The 22,559-nt window shown below is 46.7% G+C and overlaps 2 protein-coding genes across 2 annotated transcripts in view; one reads left to right on the top strand and one right to left on the bottom strand.

Moving 5' to 3' along the window:
• Positions 1-283: 283 nt before the first annotated feature.
• On the bottom strand, positions 284-6,176 carry LOC123135351 (uncharacterized). Its single transcript, XM_044554385.1, has 11 exons — positions 6,001-6,176; positions 5,361-5,909; positions 5,194-5,271; positions 4,988-5,080; positions 4,712-4,807; positions 4,155-4,208; positions 3,867-4,070; positions 2,592-2,723; positions 2,086-2,151; positions 1,100-1,399; positions 284-1,004 (listed from the first exon to the last, which is right to left on the bottom strand). The coding sequence occupies exons 1-11, from the start codon at positions 6,061-6,063 to the stop codon at positions 531-533; spliced, it is 2,109 nt and encodes a 702-aa protein (XP_044410320.1). The 5' UTR covers positions 6,064-6,176; the 3' UTR covers positions 284-530.
• A 12,258-nt stretch (positions 6,177-18,434) lies between these two features.
• Positions 18,435-22,559, top strand: part of LOC123133048 (PR5-like receptor kinase) — an 8,508-nt gene continuing 4,383 nt past the window's right edge. The window contains exon 1 of the mRNA XM_044552594.1: positions 18,435-19,388. Within this exon, the coding sequence (XP_044408529.1) occupies positions 18,728-19,388 (661 nt within the window). The 5' untranslated portion in view covers positions 18,435-18,727. The remainder of the gene's footprint in view (positions 19,389-22,559) is intronic.

Raw genomic sequence — 22,559 nt, 5'->3', positions numbered from 1 at the left:
CCCCATAGCACAAAATCCTTAGGATTCACACCTAACTATGTGCTACCTCTCTAACTAAATACTTCATCCGTCCTGAATTACTTGTTGAATAAATGGATGTATTTCGACGTATATTTAGTAACTAAATAGATTTTTCTATCCTTTTGTGCGACAAGTAATTCGGGAATAGCCCATAGTCTTTCTACTGTAAGGTAAACAATGGTAATAGCCAGAATAATTAGTTCCTTGCATATCTGAAAACAAAAGATGGATACTGCTTTTTCTTAAACTAGCATAACAAGGATTATATGAATCGATGATCTTTAGTAATAGAACTATATTCATGTCATGTAGGAGCTTCGTCGTATCATACAACAAACAAAACTTCACCACTAAAAATACATACAAAAGTTGTGCAAAGTTTACACAAGTTAAGCATCTCCAGCTAACTATAGTAAAAAGTCTGGTTCAAACACTGTAACAGCCCCTCACTGCTGTGCTGGGGATGCTCGCAAGATCCTCCCGGCAGAATCCGGCTGGGATCGTAGCAGTCATCTTTGGCTGGTCGACCTCGGTTTAGCACCGTTCGACGAGTTGAGGTGCAGAGAGACAAAGATCACCCCGATCACGACAATCAAGAAGCCGACGAGCGTGCTGAAGAAGAGGGCCCCGGGCTGCCTCGTCTGCACAAACCCGTACACTCCCCCGGACGTCACCAGGATGACGTCGGTCAGACCGTCGCCGGAGAAATCCTCGAGGATCAGCGCGTGGGTCGGAGGCGCGGGGAGGTCAATGGACGTCAGCAGGCTACCATCAGGAGAAATCACCACGGCCTCCTGGTCTCCGCCCGCAATGATCACCTGCTTTGGGTCATAGGCTCTCAGGGAGAAGGTCTTGAGAGTAGGAACCACCACGTTCTCCATCATCCCTGATGGAGATGGGAGGTTGGACCATGTCGCGCCCGTCGATAGCTGCCATCTCCACATCGCATCGTGACCAAGTAGGCCTGGGGTGTACGAGGTCACCTACAATGACAAACAGACATGTCAGGACAGTTATCAGAAAAGCGAGTGTCATCTGACTTGATGCATCTAAAAATCGCTAAAAAATATATACTGACCTCGCCCCTGCTTGTTAGAAAGATGATATCGCCATGACTTCCTCTTCTGTGTTTATGACCATCATCCCTCTCGAGCAGAACTGGGGTTGCCACCTCTAAGCCAGATGGATCAAATGACCTCCCAAAACTTCTTGAGAAGTCACCATGATGGAACAGGTTGAGATGGTTGTAATGGCAGATAGAAACATTGAAAAGTTGCTCCCGCACTGGTACACCGGATGTAGCAACTGCCCAACAGGGTTTCAGCACCTCCATGGACCCGCTAACAACAGTTTGCTCAGCACCATTTCCACCGACAACCTACAAAGAATGAACAGAAATTTTTTATAACGATGCTTAACACACAAGAAAAAAACATTGGGCCTGGCAAAGAAGTGATATACTCATATATGGCACGCATGAATTCACTAGGAGAACTGGAGTGAAGGTAATTGCCATCTCACGAGATGAGGAGTAACGCATACAAGAACTAAGGTGAAAGAGTTCGAGAAAATTTGATATTGTTTCAGAAAGATTCGAAATTTTGAACTGTCGAAAGGAATTCATTTAGTCGGGCAAGTATTGCCTACATTTTGGCGATCATTTATGACAAGACAATGCATAATTTCGTGAAATGGAACTTACTACTTACTTAGGACAAACAGATAGCAAAACCGCATTAAATAACAGGACAGATAGAACAAGTTCAGTATCATGTATGTTCCTCTTTCAGCAGAAAGTTCAATCTCTACAGAGAAAAGAAACTAACAGAAAGTCCTATAGACCATTTGAACTAATATGTTTAATGATCGAAAAGGCCCAAGAGGAGTTACAGTACATCATAAAACCTTGTGACAATAGTCGAGAAACGAATCTGTAGTACTGCTCAAAATTACGGACATAAAATACGAGCAGCAGAGACCTGAAAAGTATTCTCCTGACCCAAAAATTGTGGTACAGATGAAAAAAAAGTAAATTGCAGCTCTAATTTTGACATTTCAACACACCTGAACATGATCAAGAACTCCATCTCCATTAATATCTGCATGAAGGCCTCCTTCTGTCAAATGAAGCTGAACATGGTAATCACAAAAACAATCAGAGATGATTAACTATAAGATTTTGTTACAGGAACAAAAAAAGTATCAATACACATGAATTATGACTCCCTTAGAAGGAACTGGGCTGCTCAAGAAACTCATAATGTATACATTAGATACAGTACAAGTGTACAACCACAGACTGATCTATCAAACATTCAATTGGATTTAAAAATGATGGTTTAATGTCCATAAACGATGCCATGCATTTTACCAACAGCTATTGCCATGTAAAATAAAGGCAATCAGCCAATACGTCCCTATTAAAAATTAAGTAATAAACATGTAGAGCGTAAAAACAATCATAGATTCATTTTAGAAAGCATGATTGGTTCTTAAAAAAGCTAAATGAGCTAATATGTAAGAATGGCAGAGTGCAAACAACAATAAAATCACTGAGATGCATCTTGTACCTTGCAAAGCGTACGTCCAGAAGCTAGATGAATAGCCTCTACCCCTTCCTTTTCATGTGCAACAACAACATTGGGAACCCACCAAACTTGAGTATAATTAGTGATTGTAGGAATATAAACTGTGTGCAGAGACTGCAATAGAAGCAAGATGTTACATATCAGTATAAAGGGTGCAATACAGGTTAGAACTTTGACGCTTGAGCACTGTAACTTTGTTTGAGAAAAGTACAAAATTTGGGTGCAGATAGAAGATATGCAATTAAAAAATAAATGAGTTGAAAAAACTAGATGGTTACAGCATTAGATACATCCTGGAGGCGAAGGCTACAATACTATGGAGAACACATGAAGATAAGTACATTAACTACTAACTATAGTATTGATCCCAAGTTCCCAACAAAATTAATCACAGAGATAGTAGCATCAAGCCACCGGTTTAGAGTCTTTCACCACTGAGCAAGGGAATGGCAGATGCCAAACAGAAATACTCACTGTACGCATATCTCAAATTTGATCATAAAATAAACATGAACTAACCTGTATAGGGCTCCCTAAAAAGGTATACACAGTAGATTTTGTTATAACTTTGTTTGAGAAAAGTACAAACTGAAGTGCATGAATATGTACTAGCTATCACAAATTGCAAAACAGACCACATTATGCAGATAGAAGATTTGTCATTCAAAAATTGATTAGGAAAAATTAGATGGCAACAGCATTGGATACATCCTAAGGCGAAGGCTATAATACTACGGAGAACACATGAAGATGAAGCACATTAACTACTAACCAGGCTTCATCCCAACAAAACTAATCACAGAGATAATAGCATCAGGCCATCAGTTTAGACTCATGTGCCACTTGTGCCAGTGAAATGGTGGATGCCAAATATTTCTAATTTGACCATAAATAGGCACGAACAATAAGCTCTACAGGCACTCCCTAAGCGATTTGCAACCTACTGTTGATACCTAGAACCAGAATAGTCACTTGAGTAGGGATGCAACTTTGTGACCCTCAGAGTACCCTCTGACCCTCCTTAGTTCAACCAAATGAACTGAATTTACAAAAGTTATGCGACTTCTGAAAATTTAGTTCATTTAGTTGAACTGAAGAGGGCCAGAGAATACCCTAAAGGGTGCCCATTTGCACTCCTACACTCGAACACACACCCACACTATGCAGACTTCAAGATAACTGCACTTGTTGCCGACTTGCGACAAACACAAAGGTAGGTGCATCTCGAATTTTAACAGAGATATATAGATCATATACCTTTTTGCCTTTAGCTGAGCCAGCCAGATCTGCAGCTTTCCCAATCACTTTGGATATTCTATTAGTATCATCCTTTCCGAGTGGATTGTGTTCAGCAGGCTTGTGCACGTTATTAACAACGTTTTTTCCTTGTGTTTTCTTTAATTCTTTCCTTTTATGCTTCCTAAAATGTGCAAGTTGTAGAAAAGTATCCTCTCTCCTATCCTGAAAAAGAATGAAATTCAGATCAGAGTTAAGTACCCAAAATACTAAAACTGAAATACAAGATAACAGATATTTTAGTCTTACCCAATGGTGAGGCATGACGCCAAGAATTGATTCTCTGAATTGCCGGCATTCATACTGCCAAATGATATGAGACATTAGGTTCCCATAAGCAAAATAATACTACTATATAAACACACATATCACCTCCATGGTCATATCCATATCATATCGTGAAGGAGAACCAGAATTTAATTAGCCTTTTCTTTTAGCAATTTTCATAAATCGGCATGAAGATTGCTATGTAGGCCACCTCCCTCATCGAAACATAATCAATTTTTGGGTTGGCGAAATATTGGCAGCAGCAGAGCACGATGGAGACTTATAGTTGCTAAAGTGGAACAAATGGATGTCCATAATATATTATTTGTAGAGTATGAGTACAAGCAAATCACCCTCGTAAATATCAGAGGGAATACTGACACTGTCCAAAACATTGCTACCTATCCAAGATGATGATCATGATAACTAAATCAAGCTAACGAAGAACAAGTAGTGACAGAGCATAAGAGTTGGTTAAATGCGAATATGACCACTGCAGATTATTTTTCATTACAAGAAGTGGTGGACATAATTCTCACCTCACCAGGATGACGGCTATTAAGGGCGTGAACATCAAGCTTGTAATTATGTTGTGGTATCATCGCCGAAGCATCTGTTGGCTGTGCCTGGATGTTCTGCCATGTGAAGAGAAAATCATAACAATAATATGAGTCAGACCTTTGTCCATAGCTTATTCACATGCTAAATTGGAACAGAGAGCACACACACAGAAGTGTTGATGCCATATGACAAGAGACAGTGATGTTAAATCCATTTATGGTACATGAAATAAATTTCCTAAACATGGGGCATACCTCATTCTTCCGGCTCCATCTTAACGCACCGGTGCGGCCAGAGAAGGCATAAAGCGCAAAATGACGCACGTCTACGTTGCCAGCCTCTGAAGCCTGCAGGATGTACATAAAAGCGCAACACCAAAACAGCTTAAGTTTCTACCAAGTTGAGGGATGAAATAGGACAGTAGTACAGGCTAAAAGATGAGCTCCAGGAAATAAATAACCTGTTTCTCGCTGGCGCTTCTGCGGTGCTCTTCCCTGCCGTGTTCGGAGGTCATGAAGTCGTCGAAGAGATCTGCGGACTGATCAACAGGTTACACATTTTTGCTGAATGATTTTAACCAAGGGAATGCAGGCAGAAGCAGAGAATGATGATGATAGCATTACATACATGGTGCTGCATCTCCATCCTCCCGCCGACGATGACGAGGCCGGCGTCGCCGTGCTTGAGCGTGTAGTTGGTGACGGAGACGGCGACCTCGCGGTGGTGCGCGGCGTGGGGGAAGTCGTCCCCGAGGCTCGTCTCCCAGAGCTTCTTGAGGTTGTGGTCGAAGCACATGACGGCCCATCCGGAGGTGACGACGACGAGCACCTGCTTGCGGACCTCGGCGTGCTTGTAGGAGCGGTCGACGGCGCCGACGGCCATGGCGACGGGGCGGCGGCCGGCGGCGACGCGCACGTTGGCCGGGAGCAGGGAGATCTCGGCCATGACGCGCGCCTCGTGGAAGCCGTCGAGGGTGGTGGTGGCGAGCCTGGGGTGGGTGGGGAGCTGGAGGACCTGGATCTTGGCGTCGTGGGTGGGGAGGAGCATCTCGCGGCGGCCGTCGCCGTTGAGGTCGGCGACGAGCGGCGGCGGGAGGCGGTCCGCGTCGTGCTTGATGGGGAACCCGTCGTCCGACAGGTGGTACCACGCCTCCCGGAACGAGAAGTCGCCCTCGTGCTGCCGGAGGAGTTCGCCGGAGGAGGAGGAGGTCAGCTAGGGTTCCGAATCGATCCGAATCAGAGAGGAGGAGGGGAGCGGGGTGGGTTACCTGGAGGGAGAAGAAGACGGCGAAGGCGGCGAGGAGGAGGACGCCGAGGTCGCGCTTCCGCATCTTGCCGGCGGCGGCGACCGCCCACCGGATCTTGGAGAGGGAGGGGGGAGAAAGAAAGCAGAGTGTGCTAGCGGCGGCCACCGCTGCTGCTTCACAAGACGGACGGACGGACGGACGAGCCCAATGGGCCGTTCGGGAATCACAACAAAAACATGTAAAAAAATGAAATGGGAAGTTCCACTCAAAAAAAAAATGAAATGGCAACAATAAAAAGATGTAAGGTGAAATTCCCTACAAGATTATAAAAAACTCTGTGGGCTAAAATGTAAAATGATACTCCCTCCGTCCCGCAATATAACGAAACAGAGGAAGTAACATTGCTTATGCTTTTTTCTTTCATTCAAAATTAGAAGAATTGCTACTCCAACTATAGTAAAATCATGGTCCTTTGAGTTGTTGGTTTGTATAGTGATGACTCGAGATGGATTTTCAAAAATCACCCTCCGACGCAATTAATATGGATCGGAGGGTGTACATCTATGGTCCAAAACGATATAACCCCGTCCCACAAAATGTCCGCTTCATTAAAAAGTTCATGTGGCTCGCAAGATCTGTTTAGACATTTTGGGAAATGTTCACGTGTATGTGTTGAGAATTGTTTCGAAAGTGTAGAAAAAAGTTTCACGCCCCTCACAGAACTAGTTCCGAAAATTCAAAAATAAATGTTCACGCGTATCACGAGAACTGTTCACAATGTTCAAGGTAAAACTTTCACATGGACAAAAAGAAAGATCATGAATATAAGAAAAACGTTCATGTATGAAAACAACAACATTGTTCTTTTTTTTGCGAAAGAAAACAACATTGTTCATAGATCTAAAAGAGACCAAAAATCATGTTTTTCAGAAGAAATGATTGTGTAATGTGTATATTGTAAATAAATTGCAGGTAATTGAACAAATGAAAAGTGAAAAATAAATTAAAGTGAGATTTACCATCGCACATGTAGTTATAAGAAAAAAAATATTAATGCACATTGAAGGGACATATTTGCACTGTGCTCTATTGTTGAAAATAAGTATATATATGTGTGTGTGAAACCCTTATAGAATAAAAAAACTGTCACATACATCGACAACTGGTCCGTTGACAGACCGAAGACATTATTCACCGGCACATTCAAAAGACGAGTTAAAGATAATGGTTGAAAATAGTACAATGAGGTTAGATAGCAGCATATATGATAGGGCATATCATGGAGCATATCTTAGCTTTTGACTACCACTTTATATCCATGATATAAGCATATGAAATAAACTGAAAAACATTGCCCTACCAAATCACAAAGTCAGGCAGACACTATCAGCACAAACGGTTGAGGATGCGTACATGCACACCGACCATGTGTACTAATTATTAAGTACGCTTATATATGACCGAGGCCGAGGGCAGGAGTGAACATTATCAAAATTAGACTTCCAGATGAGCTAGAAAAGGCTTCCCCTGCCACCATTTGTACTAAATTTTTATAGTTATTCAAGACTTACTTACTTTTTACACGGTCATAATCATAGTTGACATATTTTTTATGATTTATAATTTGATGATAATTTTGCAAAATATATTATAACATTATTTGTTGTAGTAGTAATATTCTTCGTTGAAAATGTGTGTCCATGATTACATTTTTTATTTTCTTTACATTCTTGGCCTTAACGAGATAATTAAAATAATAATTTGTGATACTTACGTAAATATGGTGTATGTATGTGTGTGCGCGCGCGCACGCGGAACCCTAAAGTGTATGATTCTCGGAAATATCTTGACAACAGTTTCTAGTATATACATATACCTAGATAGAAAATGTCTAGAGTGTATAAACTATTTAGGAGGAGCTTATCACTGAATCAATCACTGGCTGTTGATTTGTCAAATTTTTTTTGTCAATTGTGTATCACATATTACAACGGGTTCAATATTCCCAATGGGCCGTCCGGGAATCACAACAAAAATATGTAAAAAAATGAAATGAAATGGGAACTTCCACTAAAAAATGAAATGGGAACTACAAAAGGATGTAAAGTGAAATCCCCTCAAAGATTTAAAAAAACATTGCGGGATAAATGATAACATTGTTTATGCTAATGTTTTTTCTATCCAAAATTAAAAGTATCGTTATTCCAACTAGTAAGATCATGGTCTCGAGTGTGGTGGTGTTTTCTTATCGGCCTACCTCTCCGTACCCACATAAGCTGTAGTGTGTATTAACTAGACCCCTGGTTCTGTTGTGAGCACTTGGCCTTTTATCTGGTTCCATCTTATCTTAAGTTAAAGTCTCTCTAGGAATCATATTAATCTTGTCTCATGTTCATACGTTCACTTGGGGGATCCCACGTCTGCAAGAAAGCGCTACTTGTACGAGAGAAAGTAAGCATTGGTAGACCATGTTTTCTGTTACCATCTTTCCTGCAGTAGTATAAGCCTTGCATTCTTCTTGGAGAGGAACATTAATGATGTTAAATATTGGATGTGGGAAATTCTTGTCAACGAAGTTTATAATGTCGACTCCATTTTCAAACATAGAATCTGTTTGTCTTTTGCCTGTGAACATCTCAAGGAGCAGAACCCTGAAACTATATGCACCTCCACAAGTAGATGGGCGGCCGCCTCCAGAACAATAATTAGTGCTCCAATTATGATAAGTATATTTTTTTCCTGCTAAACTGGATGCTATCGTCAAATATAGTATGTGGCAAGTATTAATACCTGGGGGTACCCCTCAGGCCAATCAAACTGGACTTTCCTCTTGATGTCAACCTTGAATCACGAAAAAAAATCTTGCAATCCTGAAGACTCCCGGGTGAGCAATCATATCATGTTCTAGGAAAAAGTTACTGAGTTTCAAATCACAATGGATGATTAGAGTTCCAATGTCATGGTGCAAAAATTCTAACACAGCAGCTATGTTAAGAGCTATGCTTATCCTCTTCGTGAAGCCCAGAGGTTTTTCTAGCTTTCACGACACCATTGTGATGCATCCAAGTCTCCAAAATCCCATTAGGCATGAACTCATAAACCAGAGCTTTGAAAGCATTGCCACGGTGTCAGCAGTTGGGCATATTGTTATGATTGGGAGAAGATTCCGATGCTGATTGTTTCTAACTACTTCACATTCCGCTAAGAAACTTTTTTCAGCCCCATGCATCCCAAGTTCAAAAACATTCAGTGCAACTTTCATTTTTATTGTGGCTTAATTTCTCTTTGTATATCGAACCATATATAGATTCCTTTTCCAGTCAAGTTCGACTCCGAGAAGTTTTCCGTGGCTTCTTCTAGATCCTTGTGAGATACTTGTTGGAAACGGTCTTATACCTGTCGTATTCTAATCTAACTCTGTATTGTTGGTCTTTTATATATATACGAGATATGTGGAGCCTATGCCCCACGCAACCCTAAATCAAACTTGGTATCAGAGCCTCTTTTCCAATCGCGCCGTCGCATCTCGCGTCAAAACCGCGCCGCACGCTCGTTTTCGCATCGCCGCTCGCTCGATCGCGTCGCCGCTTGTCGCCGCTTGTTCCCGCGTCACCGCCCGGTCTCGCAGCTCTTGTTCGATGGCGTCTGGATCTTCTTCCGCAGCGATGCAACTGGCCATTATCGGTCCGATTGTGACGCCTCCGGCCGCGACGGCGCCAGTCTCGTCCATCGCGCCTTCCCTTGGCGTACAACTGGATCGCGGCAACTTCCCGCTATGGCGCACCCTCACCATGACGCATCTCTCCGGTGCCTCTCTCCATGGCTACCTCGACGGCTCCGTCGCTGCTCCACCCACAACCATCTCCCAGGGGGCGGGTGCTGCCGCCACCACTGTGGCAAACCCTGCGTATGCAACGTGGTGGACGCAGGACCAGAAGGTCCTCGGGATGCTCCTCTCCTCCATGACGGAGGACATTGCGTCTCAGCTGATCAGCTGCAAGTCCGCTGCTGCCGCTTGGACCTCCATCCACGCCATGTTCAGCGCGCAGAACCGTGCCGGGGTTCGGCACATCCGGCGACAGATTCAGTCGCTGAAGAAGAACGACATGACTGGCAGCGAGTACATGCACAAGGTGAAGGCTCTTGCCGACGCCATGGCCTCCGCTGGATCCCCCCTCGCTGATGACGAGATCATCGACTACATGCTTACCGGGTTGGGCAAGGCCTTCAACCCGATCGCGGCTTCGCTCAGCGTCGTGGTCACCCCGGTCGTGTTGGCTGAGTTCTACTCCATGGTTCTCAACTATGAGGCGCTGTAGTTGTTGCAGCAGGCCGACGATGAGGAGTGGACCTCGTCGGCCAACGCCGTGGCACGGTCCGGTGCTCCCGCCCCCGTCAACCGTCCTCGAGCACCCGACACTGGTCGCGCCACCGATGTCTGCCCCGCTGGAGGCTACCCGCAGCAACAGGGGCAGGGCTACCAGCACGGCGGCCAAGACAACCGTCATAACAACGGCGATGGAGGAGGCGGCAACGGCCGCAACAGCAATCGTCGCTGGCGCCCGAGATGCCAGATTTGCAAGAATTGGGGTCACGAAGCTGACACCTGCAAGAAGCGCTTCGATTCAGACTACTCCAGCGGCAATGGCCGCTCGGCATATAATGCATCGACCTCCTCCAACAAATCCACGCACTGGGTTCTGGACTCCGGCACCACGGATCATCTAACTAGTGACCTAGAGCGTCTTCAGTTCCGCAAACGCTACGGCGGCCATGATCAGGTTCAGGTGGCCAACGACTCAGGTTTGTGTATTTCACATATTGGGCACTCGACCTTAGCCGGTTCTTCTCTTCGCCTGAACAATATTTTACATGCTCCAAATATTAGCCAACATCCTCTATCAATCTATCGTCTTGTGTCGGATAATCGTATCTTCATTGAATTTCATAAATATTTTTTCCTTGTTAAGGACAAAGCCACCAGGAGAATTCTTCCTCGAGGTAGAAGCAAAGGAGGGATCTACCCTCTTCCACTCGGACGAGCCTCGCATCTGGCCGAGCGTCCAGCGTCGTCGAGCGTCCGTGTCTCCCCATCTTAGTGGCATCAGCGTCTCGGTCATCCATCCAAAAATGTCTTCAGTTCCATTGTTAGGAATAATGATCTCGAGTGTTCAACCTCAGATACTTCTGCTTTAGTTTGTGATGCTTGTCAATGTGGTAAAAGTCGTCAACTATCTTATACTGCTTCTGCTCGTGTGTCTACTATGCCTCTTGAATTAGTTCATACTGATGTTTGGGGCCCTGCTCGTGCTTCCTCTGGGGGGTACAAGTATTATGTGAGTTTTATTGACGACTACTCCCGTTTTTGCTGGATCTATCTACTAAAACATAAGTCTGATGTTGAACAGGTGTTATATGCTTTTCAAGCACATGTTGAGCGCCTTTTGGATGCTAAGCTTAGAGCTGTCCAATCTGACTGGGGGGGGGGGGTCAATACCATAAGTTGCACCATTATTTTCTCCGTACGGGCATCTCTCACCGAGTCTCTTGCCCTCACACCTCCCAGCAGAACGGCATTGCCGAGCGCAAACACCGACACTTGGTTGAAACTGGACTTGCTTTGTTGGCTCACTCGTCTCTCCCTTTACGTTATTGGGATGAAGCTTTTCTGACTGCGTGTTACCTAATTAACCGCATGCCCACCCCATGCTTGGTCAAGATACTCCTATTCATCGTCTTCTGAAAATTCCACCCAACTATTCTTTTCTTCGTACTTTCGGGTATGCTTGTTGGCCTAGTTTGCGGAAGTATAACTCACACAAACTAGAGTTTCGGTCCAAAATGTGTGTTTTTCTGGGGTATAGTCCTATGCATAAGGGGTACAAGTGTCTTGATAGATCTACGGGTTGTATATACATCTCGCGTGACGTTATCTTTAACGAGTCTGTCTTTCCGTTTGCTACTCCCGGTGTCACTGTCGATGTGTCTACACTTGACGAGGCTATTTCTTTTCCATCCACAGAACCGGCTATGAGTGCTCATGTGCGTAATTATGACTTGACCTACTTGGCTACTAATCCGTCTGGCCTAGCCAGCGTTTCTCCTGTGCAGGCTCTGCGCCCGGCCGCGCTCGACGTACACGCCATGCGGATCGACGTGCATGGCGGCCAGGCTTCCCAGGCGGGGGTCTCGCCTGCACATGTGGCTGGCTCCTTCTGCGCCTCGCCAGCCAGCGATTCGGTCTCGCCAGCCCGCGAGTCGGCCTCGCCAGCCAACGAGTCGGCCTCGCCAGCCCGCGAGTCGGCCTCGCCAGCAACTGGAGTGGCGCCCGGCTCCCCGTGTGCCTCGTCGGCCCATGAGCCGGCCCATGAGCCATCTTCGCCGGCTCCTGTGCCACCGTCGCCAAGTCCAGCATCGTCGCCAAGTTCAGCACCGTCGCCATCCTCGCCTACGCCTCTGGTCGTCGAGCCCCCTCACCCAATGGTGACTCGTACCCGTGATGCTACTCGTCATGAGAAGGAATTTACTGATGGGACGGTGCGGTATAATCCTCTTCGTCGTGCCTTCTTTGCGACATCGGTGTGACATCATGATGCCCTCCGTGAGCCGGTGTGGCGTGATGCTATGACTGCTGAGTTTGCAGCACTTCGTCAAAATGGCACATGGGTCTTGGTTCCTCGACCACCTGGCGTTAACATTGTTGGCAGTAAATGGGTGTTCAAGACAAAGCAACACGCTGATGGGTCCGTTGACAAGCACAAGGCTCGCCTGTTTGCTCGTGGCTTTACTCAACAGCAGGGTCTTGACTATGGTGATACTTTCAGTCCCGTGGTCAAACCGACTATTATTCGTCTGGTTCTTTCGCTTGCTGTTTCACGAGGATAGAGTTTGAGGCAAGTTGATGTCAGCAATGCATTCATCATGGCTTTCTTTCCGAGACTGTTTATATGCAGCAAACACCAGGTTTTGAAGATGCTCGGTTTCCTTCGCATGTGTGCAAGTTGCAACGGGCTCTTTATGGTCTTAAATAGTCGCCACGTGCTTGGTATGCTCGCCTTAGTGCTCGACTTCTTCAGCTTGGTTTTGTTCCATCCAAGGCGGATGCATCTCTATTCATCTTTGCTGCGCATGGCGTCCAGATATACATGCTTGTGTATGTTGATGATATTGTCATTGCTGGCTCCACTCCGGCTGCAGTTGATCGTCTGGTGAGATCTCTCTCCGACAGTTTTCCCATCAAGGATCTTGGTCCTCTCCATTATTTCTTGGGGCTTGAAGTATCCTACAATTCAGGGGGCATGACGCTGACTCAACGCAAGTATGCACTTGATCTTCTTCATCGTGTGAGTATGGAGAATTGCAGGCCTACCTCTACACCATTATCTGCCACTGAGCATCTAGCTCGTGAGGTCGGCACTCCCTTGGGTGTTGAGGATGCCACATGATATCGCAGCATTGTTGGAGGACTTCAGTATTTAACGCTCACTCGTCCTGACCTGACCTTTGCAGTCAACAAGGTTTGCCAGTATTTATCACAGCTGACTAATGAGCACTGGGAAGCTGTCAAGCGTATGTTGCGTTATGTCAAAGGGACTTTGAGTACGGGATTGAGGATTTGTAAATCTCCTTCCACTGGTGTCAGTATTTTCACGGATGCTGATTGGGCTGGATACATTGATGACCGTCATTCCACTAGTGGTTTTGCTGTGTTTGTTGGATCAAATCTTGTCTCATGGAGTTCCAAGAAACAGCCAACTGTCTCTAGGCAGAGTATAAAGCTTTAGCTAATGGAGCAGCTGAAGCAATCTGGGTGGAGACCTTACTCAAGGAGCTTGGGGTCTTCAAGCAGCGTACCGCCATTCTGTGGTGTGATAATCTTGGGGCTACGTACCTGACGGCAACTCCAGTCTTTCACGCAAGAACCAAGCACATAGAGATAGATTTTCACTTTGTGCGTGAGCATGTTGCTTCTGGTGTTTTAGATGTCAGGTTTATCTCGTCTAATGACCAACTGGCTGATGTATTTACTAAACCGGCCACACGACAGATGTTAGAACGTTTCCGGTCCAATCTGAACCTTGTATGTAGTAGTAGTTCAGATTGAGGGGGTGTGTTGGAAACGGTCTTATACCTGTCGTATTGTAATCTAACTCTGTATTGTTGGTCTTATATATATATATACGACATATGTGGAGGCTATGCCCCACGCAACCCTAAATCAAACTATACTTTGAGAAGTTCCTTTCCAAAAGGAAGCTGCGATGCATACTCCCTTGTTCTCTTCCTCTCGGTGAGTACAGAGTATATCAGTATGGCTAATGCCATAAAGCCAAATACTAGGATCAATATTTTGATCAGATAATATTGCCTTGCTGATTTCAGAGAACCAGCATGACATGAGGCTATTTGAAGGTTTGGTGCTCCTCCCTAGAGCCCCCAATTGGCACCTAGTGAAATGGCTGAAGCTCCTTCAAACACACCATTTTCTTGGTATTCCCCCCGCCCCTTGGAGATGGTTGTAGGATAGGTCTAGCATTCGGAGTTGTGCTCGAGCCCGGCCCCGCCCCTTCCTCCTTCCTCCCGGATCCACCCCTGCGCCGCCTCCCCGGGAGGTGGCCGGGGCGGCGCGCAGCCTCCTCCTTCTAGGCAACCCCCCTTTCTCACCGCCGCTGCCGGCGGTCGCCACCGGCGTTGGCCAGGGTGGTGTCGGCGGCGGCGGGACTTCCAGTCCCCGCGCGCTCGTTTCTTCTTCCCGGGGCAGGAGACGGCGGCAGTGCAGCTCGGTTTGGCGGCGGTCCGGCCCTGCGGTGGTGGCCGGCAGCGAATGAGGTGGCGGCGCGGCTCCTTGGCTGCGGGATGGCTTGGTGGTGCGGTGTGGTCGGCGGCGCGCCCCCGGCCCAGATCTGGGCCCTGCGGGTCCTAGCAGGCCGACCTCCGGCGCGGCTTCGGTGTCTTCTGCACGGTGGGGAGGAGGAGCAGCTTGGACCGGGGGCAGTGGGAGCTTCACGGGCCTATGAGGGCCCGGCCAGGCCTGTGGGCCTGGTATGCTCCTGCTATTGCGTCCAGTCGGCTACCGTCATTGACGGTGGAGGTTGAGCCCTCCCGCATGCCGACGGTGTTGTTGCCTCTAGTCCCGGCTCCTGCTCTTCAGTGTGCAGACCTCTCTTCGTGTTGCCGTGGTGAGACGGCGTGGAAGCCTCAAGACCATGTTGGTGCAGGATGGTGGTCGGTCTGGTGGCAGGCTCCGGAGCGCCCGAGGTGAAGGTTGGGATCGGGAGAAATCCCAGTCGGCTTGACCGACACCGACGCGGTGGCGCCTGAGGGTGCCACCGGACCTCCCTAGAGGGCGTCGGGGGCTACCCTTCCTCTCCCCTCGTCCCGTATCGGGGGAAACCCTTGGCAGCAGCATCGTCACTGTCGCGTCCCTTCTTGAAGGTGTTGATTGGTACCGGCGCTTCGGAGTCTAGGAGCTAGGTGGGAGATTCCCGGCGGGCGCAGTGGTCGTGAGGCTTCTTTGTTTTTGTCGATCTGCCGTTGTCGGCATTTGTTTCTTTTGTCTTTCTCTTTCACTTCTTTTGGGCGTGTCTGTGCTGCTTCCGCCCACCTATCATTGGTTGTATCGGTTGGCTGCTTTGTAATACAAAAGCGGGGGGAAACCTTTTTCGGTGTTTGAGCATGTTTAAGGGGGTGTTTGGTTACAGGGATTTATTGGTGTAGGGACTTAAATAAGTCCCTTTAAGTCTCATCTAAACCAAACAGGAGGGACTTAAAGTGGGCATTTGGGACTTATGAAATAAGACTCTCAAGGAGGGACTTATAGGGACTTATAGTTGTAATATGGTCTTTTAGTCCATGTTAAGTCCCAGGAACCAAACAGATAGGGACTTATTAGGGACTTGGGACTTGTGGGACTAAAAAAAGTCCTAGGACTTATGAACCAAACAAGGCCTAAGCACTTCGGATTGTGGAAAGATGTTGGAATTTCCCCTATTAATTAGCATGTTCTGTCCCATTTCGATAGTTACCAAATTACGACATTGATCTGGCCTGTTTGGTATTTATCAGATGAGATTGTTAGATGAAATCTGCAGAGGTATGCTACCTTGGATTACTAAGTCACGCCATCAAACTGATTTCTGGAAAGATAGTGATGTTTCTTTTCAATTGGTTGCACCTGTTGCATGGTATAAAAAGAGAACTTCTGCATTAGACCATGCATGTTGAAACGTGGTGGTGTTTGACTCCAACTTGTTTGTCTCCGTATATACGCTCCATGTGCGCATACATTATCAGCAGCGGGCGGAATAATAGAAATCATGGTAGCTAAATTACATGAGGTCGTATTAGTACCCTGGTGTTTGACACTCATTTTATTTTGTGGTATAAGGGCTAAACATACCCTAAAGACCACCAATCAAAATATCCAACCCACTTCTCGCCATAATTTCACGTACATGCAGTTCAAATTTGAATTCTTTTATTAAATGCCTAGAAATACACTTAATGACTTAAATATAGCAATCGGACCTAGAAAAAAAAAATACTTTCTCCGATTCATATTAATTGACGCTGGTCTAGTACGAAGTTGTACGATGGATCGGAGGGAGTACAAATTTTTAACATGTTAGGTGTAATGGTGTGTAAAAAGTTTCGAAGCCAACGCATGAAGCAGCGGTCGATTCGCCTATGAACCTGACAAATTCTTTCTTGACACCTATATTCCATGAAAGTAAAAAAATAAAAATAAAATAAGGAAGCGAAAAAAAGGATAAAAAAACAATGTGCCCAGTGCTATTGTTGGACACTCAGACAAAGATAACCGTACCGTTACCCTCTTATCAACCATGGCGACTATGGACATGTGTCACCTGGTTTGTCAGTGCATGTCAAACACTCGGCAAACGTGTGACTTTGTCGAATTCGGGTGCTTTGCTGAGTGTTTTTTGCGTGCACTCAGCAAAAAATACATTTGGCATTCAGACGATTTTCAGTAGTGCCCTGTTCAAGAGGAAATTATCTCGGCTGCAACACTTTGCCCTTATGGCGGCGGGCCTGACACCGAAGGGGCCGGGGCGCTGGACGCAGCGGCAAACCCCATGGATCGGCTGGGGTGAGGTCAGTGGGGAGCATGCGTGCAGTGACCAGTGTGGCATCCCCGGTCATGCGGCGGCGGAGTTTGCCCCCATGGCTAGAGGGAACCTGCTTCTCTGGCGATGGTGGGCGTGGCGGCGACCATGGATCTGGATCCCACCCAGATCTGACGTCGGCTTTCGTGGACGGCCAACGGTGCGATGAGGGGTCGGCTATGGAGGAGGGTTCCCCGACGGCTTGCACGCGTCATCACGGTGTGGCTCAGTGAAGATCCGGACAGATGTTGGTTCAGAGTGGCGCGGATGCCGGTAATAACCGTGTCGACCTCGGTCATAGCGGACGATGTCGGGGTCTCAGGCGTCGTCTCCTTGTCATAGGCATCGTTGGTTGCAATCATCTTCACATCGTTCCGGCTGATACGGGGGAAACCCTAGATCTGAGATTCTCGGATCGGACGATGACAGAGGCTTCGGAGTCGTCCTCCTTCTTGGGGGCATCATCTTGGACGAGAAATGAGCAACTTGTGTTTGTGGGTACCAGCATGTCACAAGTCAGGATTTTAAAAACACCAGCAAATGCATCAACTGATGACAAAGACACTCTTGTGACCAGTGACGAGCGCACCAAATTGTCTCTGTCCATGCTACCTGTAATCATCTTCGTTCGCTGCGGCACCTCATTGACTGGTCAAGACTGTCATCCCATGGGTTGTGCTGGACAAATATCTTCCGAAAGAATCCAACTGCTGAAGATGCTACCAATCTTTATTTTTTATTTTTGCCAGTTAAATTTGTCTTGGTAACATCCACACAAGTCACGAGCAGAACCTCATCTCCTATGTACTATGGCACTGCCGTTCCAATGTGCCCCACAAGATTGATCTTGCCTCCATGTGCATATCAATAATGCTAAACATACAAAAAGTTACACGCAATTACACATTGACTAGAATTTTTTTTCTTTCTAACCATCCTCTCCACCCTCGAGTAATGTTACACGTACAAAAAGATACAAGCTTCTACATAAAGGTGGATTTTGATTGGAGATTACGGGGGAGAAGGGGCCCACCCCCATGAAAATCAGGGGGGGAGAGGTTAGTTAGTTTGAAAAGATCCTAGTCAGCGTGTAAAAGCATGTAAACCTAGGTATGTTTAGCATTATTGCTCCCCCCCCCCTTGATTTTCACGGGATGGACCCCTCGTCCCCTTAATCTCCAATCAAAACTCACCAGTTTGTAAATTCCGTGTAGCTCTATGTATCTCTAGCATTACTCGTGTGCATATACCCTTCTGTCCCTCATATAGCTAGCAGGGATCACCCAAACCCTAGCCCTTGACATGTAGCCAGCCAGACGTTTTCCCCTTCTCCCCTGCAACCCGTTGCCCTTGGAAATTGAGTGGTGCTGAGCACACTTGGATCGAGTCAATCTTAGTCCCCTAGCAGTCGCATCGCGTCCCTTCATCAATTAGTGGTTAAGACTTGTCCCTTGGGTTCTCTCCTGAATGATTTTTCGCTTTTGAGAATTCTATCCTCCATTCCCCGTCTCACCATCATTCACTTGTCTTGGTACCATCTCGAGTATGTACTAAGTCATCACCAGAGCAGATCTCCTATCGTAATAATAGTAGTAGTAGTAGTAGCAGCAGTAGTAGTTTCAATGTCTCTAGCCAGCTTGCTCTTGCTGTTGTGTGTATCTTTCTTTCTTATGACAGCCACTAAACTAGGGGTGCAAGCAGAAGGCTGCTCGCCCGAGCGATGCGGCAACATGACCATTGCTACCCCGTTCGGGCTCGTCTCAGGGTCGGAGGAGAACACATGTATGCAGCTCGGTTTCCAGGTCCACTGTACCGACGGTGTCCCGTACCTCGGGTACCACTCCGGGTACGGACTCCAGATCCTCAACATCTTCCCCAAAAACAGCTCCATGGTTGTTTCTGACATCCTCAAGCTCGGGGACTTTAACAATTTGAGCCGCCAAGGTTGCCATGTCCCGATGGCCGACGCCGCCACCAAAATTGAGCCTCCATTCTCAATAAGCCCCCTTAACCAGAACCTCATCTTCTACAACTGCGCCAAGCCACCGCCAACCCGAGCAGGGCTGGTGGAGACGGTGTGCGGGAACAACACCTTTGTCCGCGCGGGAGGGTGGTACAACACGACTGGCGGGATGAACAGCGGATACGCTTTGGAGGGCTGCAACGCCACCGCCCTACCGGTGCTGGTGCCGTCTGGCGAGGCGAACGCCAGAGACTATGAGGAGCTCATCAGCGATGGCTTCCTCCTCACATGGCAGCCGCTGCCTTCCGCTGGTGGTAGTGGTAAGCTCACTCATCAAATAATTGCTAGTATTAGGCCGGTTCCATTCTCGTCCATTAGGAGCCTTGCTTCGGTAGACCCCTCTCACAAACCGTATAAGGACAGTATGATCATTTAACCATAATATATAATTACCTTTGTATACAAGCTGTATGTATACGTACACAAACCGATCAGCCAGCCGTCACATAAACCAGCGCCCCCTCCGTCTTGAGCTGGCCCATTTCTTTTTCTTTTTTTAACCGTCAAAAAAGAGTTACTTGCCATATGATTCGAACTCCCAACCTCTTACTTAAATTCCACAATGTTACGAACTAGGACAGCTACCTTGTGGTGCCTAGTTACTTCTCTTAACCTTCTTGTTGTCCATCTTCTCAGTCGTTTTCTTTTCTTTGTTTGGCCATTTTATTCTTTGGTTTTATTTTTTTTATTTTTCTTTGTAAAACACGTTCTCGTCCCTGTGCTAACAAAACAAAACGAGTCACGCGCATGACGTACAGGTGAACGTGTAAATCAATGAGGGAAAAGTCCGCATGCATAAGATGGATGGATGGTCCATTCCACGTTATTTGTACGCATGACGTACATGTTTCGCATGAGTCGCCATGTCGGTCCTCAGAAAAAAATTAAATTAAACGCAAAAGGAATAATGAGCCGTGTTTCAAGGAACGAACGAAAACGTACACCGACTAGTCAATGTGTGGTTTCAATGTAGATTTTACTAATTTAAATGCTTCGGTTATTAGCAATTTTCGTTATTATCAATCAACATTAACATTTTCTTATATCCTAACCATTTCTTGAAATTTGTCAACAATTTTAGAATTTTAAATTGTGTATAAAAACTTTATAAACTTGAAGGCTTATTATAGATTTGTTAACAAATTCACAACAGTTGATGTTGAACACAAATTAATATCAATCTACATGCTCCCAAAAATTGGTACCATTTTGTCCATGGCAACAAATACACCATGTTCAACCAGGACCTTTCGGGTCTGCCGGTAGGGCAAGTCTTGAAGCACTTTGTTTTCACCTCCACCAAGCATACCCAATTTTTTTTCCACCACAAAGCCAACAACATCGAAAGCATGCATCCCAAGTTTCGTTGTTTTCCGACATTTCACACATTTTCTAAAGGGTTTTCTCGGAGAAAAAACCTTTAACACGGGGCCGGACGTGACGCAACGTGTGTTCGATGTCCGAATTCGTTCAAATTTGTGTGGAGGGCTACCATGGGCATGCCCACCCGCTGGCAAAATGTTATGTCCTTTTATGCATGGCACCAAACACGCCATGTACAACTTGGACCTTTCGGGTATCCCGTATGGCAAGTCTCGAAGCACTTTTTATCACGTCCAGCAAACATACCTAGATTTTTTCACAAAATGGAAACATAATGGCAAGCATGCATGCCAAGTTACATTGGTTTTCAACAATTCATGCATTTTCTAAGGTTTTCAAGGTGAAAAAACCCTAAAACACAGGCCAGATGTGACGCGTGTTGTCAGTGTATGAATTCATTCAAATTTTGCGTGTGGAACTGCCAAGGGCATGCCCACATGCTGGCAAAGTTTGATGCCATTTCGTGCATGTCAACAAATACACCATGTTCTACCGGGACCGTTCGAGTCTGCCAGTAGGGCAAGTCTCACAACACTTTTTCACCTCCACCAAACATGTTCTACCGGGACCTTTCGTTCATTTTTTGCATTGGGGGCTGCCATGGGCATGCCCACATGCTGGCAAATTTTGGTGTCATTTTGTGCATGGCAACAAATACACCATGTTCAACCGGGACAATTGGGGTCTGTCGGTAGGACAAGTCTCGAAGCACGTTTTTTCACCTTCACCAAATGTACCCAAATTGTTTCCACACAATGGCATCACCATGGCTAGCATACATGCCAAGTTTCGTTCATTTATGACATTCTATGCATTTTCTATGGTTCTCTCGGTGAAAACCCCTAAAAAAGAGGCCGGACGTGTTGCAACGTGCTTGGCGTTAAAAACCGTTCAGTTTTGCGTGGGAGTGGAGCTGATCCGGTGTTGCGCCGGGCAACAACATACATATCCGTCGGTGGTGGTGTGCCAATCCTTCGGCAACCGCGCCGACGGTGGAGCGAGCAACCCGAAGTGGCTCAACTCTGCCTGCGGCCACGAGAGAGTTGACGACCAAGATCAGTTATCGCCACTATCAGATCCGGAGCAAGCCATCGAGAAGAGAAGGGGCGACGGGGGAGGACCCGGGCGACGGTGGAAAACCGGGGCGACGGGGGACTGAGGAGGAGGAGGGGGCGACGTTTGACGGCTAGCCGGCCCCGGCTTTTTATAGACGTGGGCTGTGACTAGGGGTGGGCGTTCGGTTCCCCCGAACCGAACGGTTCGGTGCTTCGGTGTTTCAGTTTTCTCGGTTCCTAGAAAACACCAACCGATCGGTCTCTAGCAATAATGGAAACCGAACCTTCGGTGCACCGGTTGATCGGTTCGGTATTCGGTTTTGCACCGAATACACCGAACAGCTGGGGCCTGGCCGCCTGGGCACTACCGTGCTAGGCTGGTTTGAGCTGGCCGGATGGTATAGCTGCTAGTACCTTGTTTGTCTCAACACGTGTTATATTCTCAAACAATAGAAAAAGGTGACAGGAGGTGAGCGAGACCGCATGCAGTAGCAAACAACACCTAGGTTCACTATTAAAAAAGGGCATCTAGTACACGTGCACGAGAATTAGCAAGGTAATCATGGGACCAGCCGGCCAGCCTACGGCACTGTTTGCCACTCATCACATCAATGCGCCATCAATTCAATTGATTTTCATCTTGTTGGCTGGCAGCACAAAGTCAGAGCATACGAACGGAAACTAATTTATGGAGTATGCGTGATTAGCTAGCAAAACTGTTTGAGTTAGCAGCGGCCTCGGTGCTTCGGTCAATTCGGTGCAGCGAGTGCGTAGACCGAAATCACTGAAGTATACTCAGTTTCTCATAATCATTAACCGAGCATAGTACCGACTAAATCGGTTTCGGTCAATTCGGCTTCGATTCAGGTTAATTCGGTTCGGTCATTCGGTTTTCGGGTTATATGCCCACCCCTAGCTGCGACGACAAGAGGTTGGACGGCGTCGCATCGGTGGGAATGCAGGGCCAAGCAGCGCGATGCAACGACTTAATGG

The sequence above is a fragment of the Triticum aestivum genome, chromosome 6B (genome assembly GCF_018294505.1).
Source record: "Triticum aestivum cultivar Chinese Spring chromosome 6B, IWGSC CS RefSeq v2.1, whole genome shotgun sequence".
In the NCBI taxonomy this organism is placed as follows: domain Eukaryota; kingdom Viridiplantae; phylum Streptophyta; class Magnoliopsida; order Poales; family Poaceae; genus Triticum; species Triticum aestivum.
The sequence above is the reverse complement of the archived record's forward strand: the minus strand, read 5'-3'. Positions and strand labels throughout refer to the sequence as shown.

Excerpts from the sequence above, each read along its gene's own strand:
- LOC123135351 (XM_044554385.1), bottom strand. The coding sequence starts at position 6,063 with ATGCGGAAGCGCGACCTCGGCGTCCTCCTCCTCGCCGCCTTCGCCGTC. Across the intron at positions 5,272-5,360 it reads GGATGGAGATGCAGCACCAT|TCCGCAGATCTCTTCGACGA; the intron begins GTATGTAATGCT and ends CCTGTTGATCAG. Across the intron at positions 4,209-4,711 it reads ATAGCCGTCATCCTGGTGAG|TATGAATGCCGGCAATTCAG; the intron begins GTGAGAATTATG and ends ATCATTTGGCAG.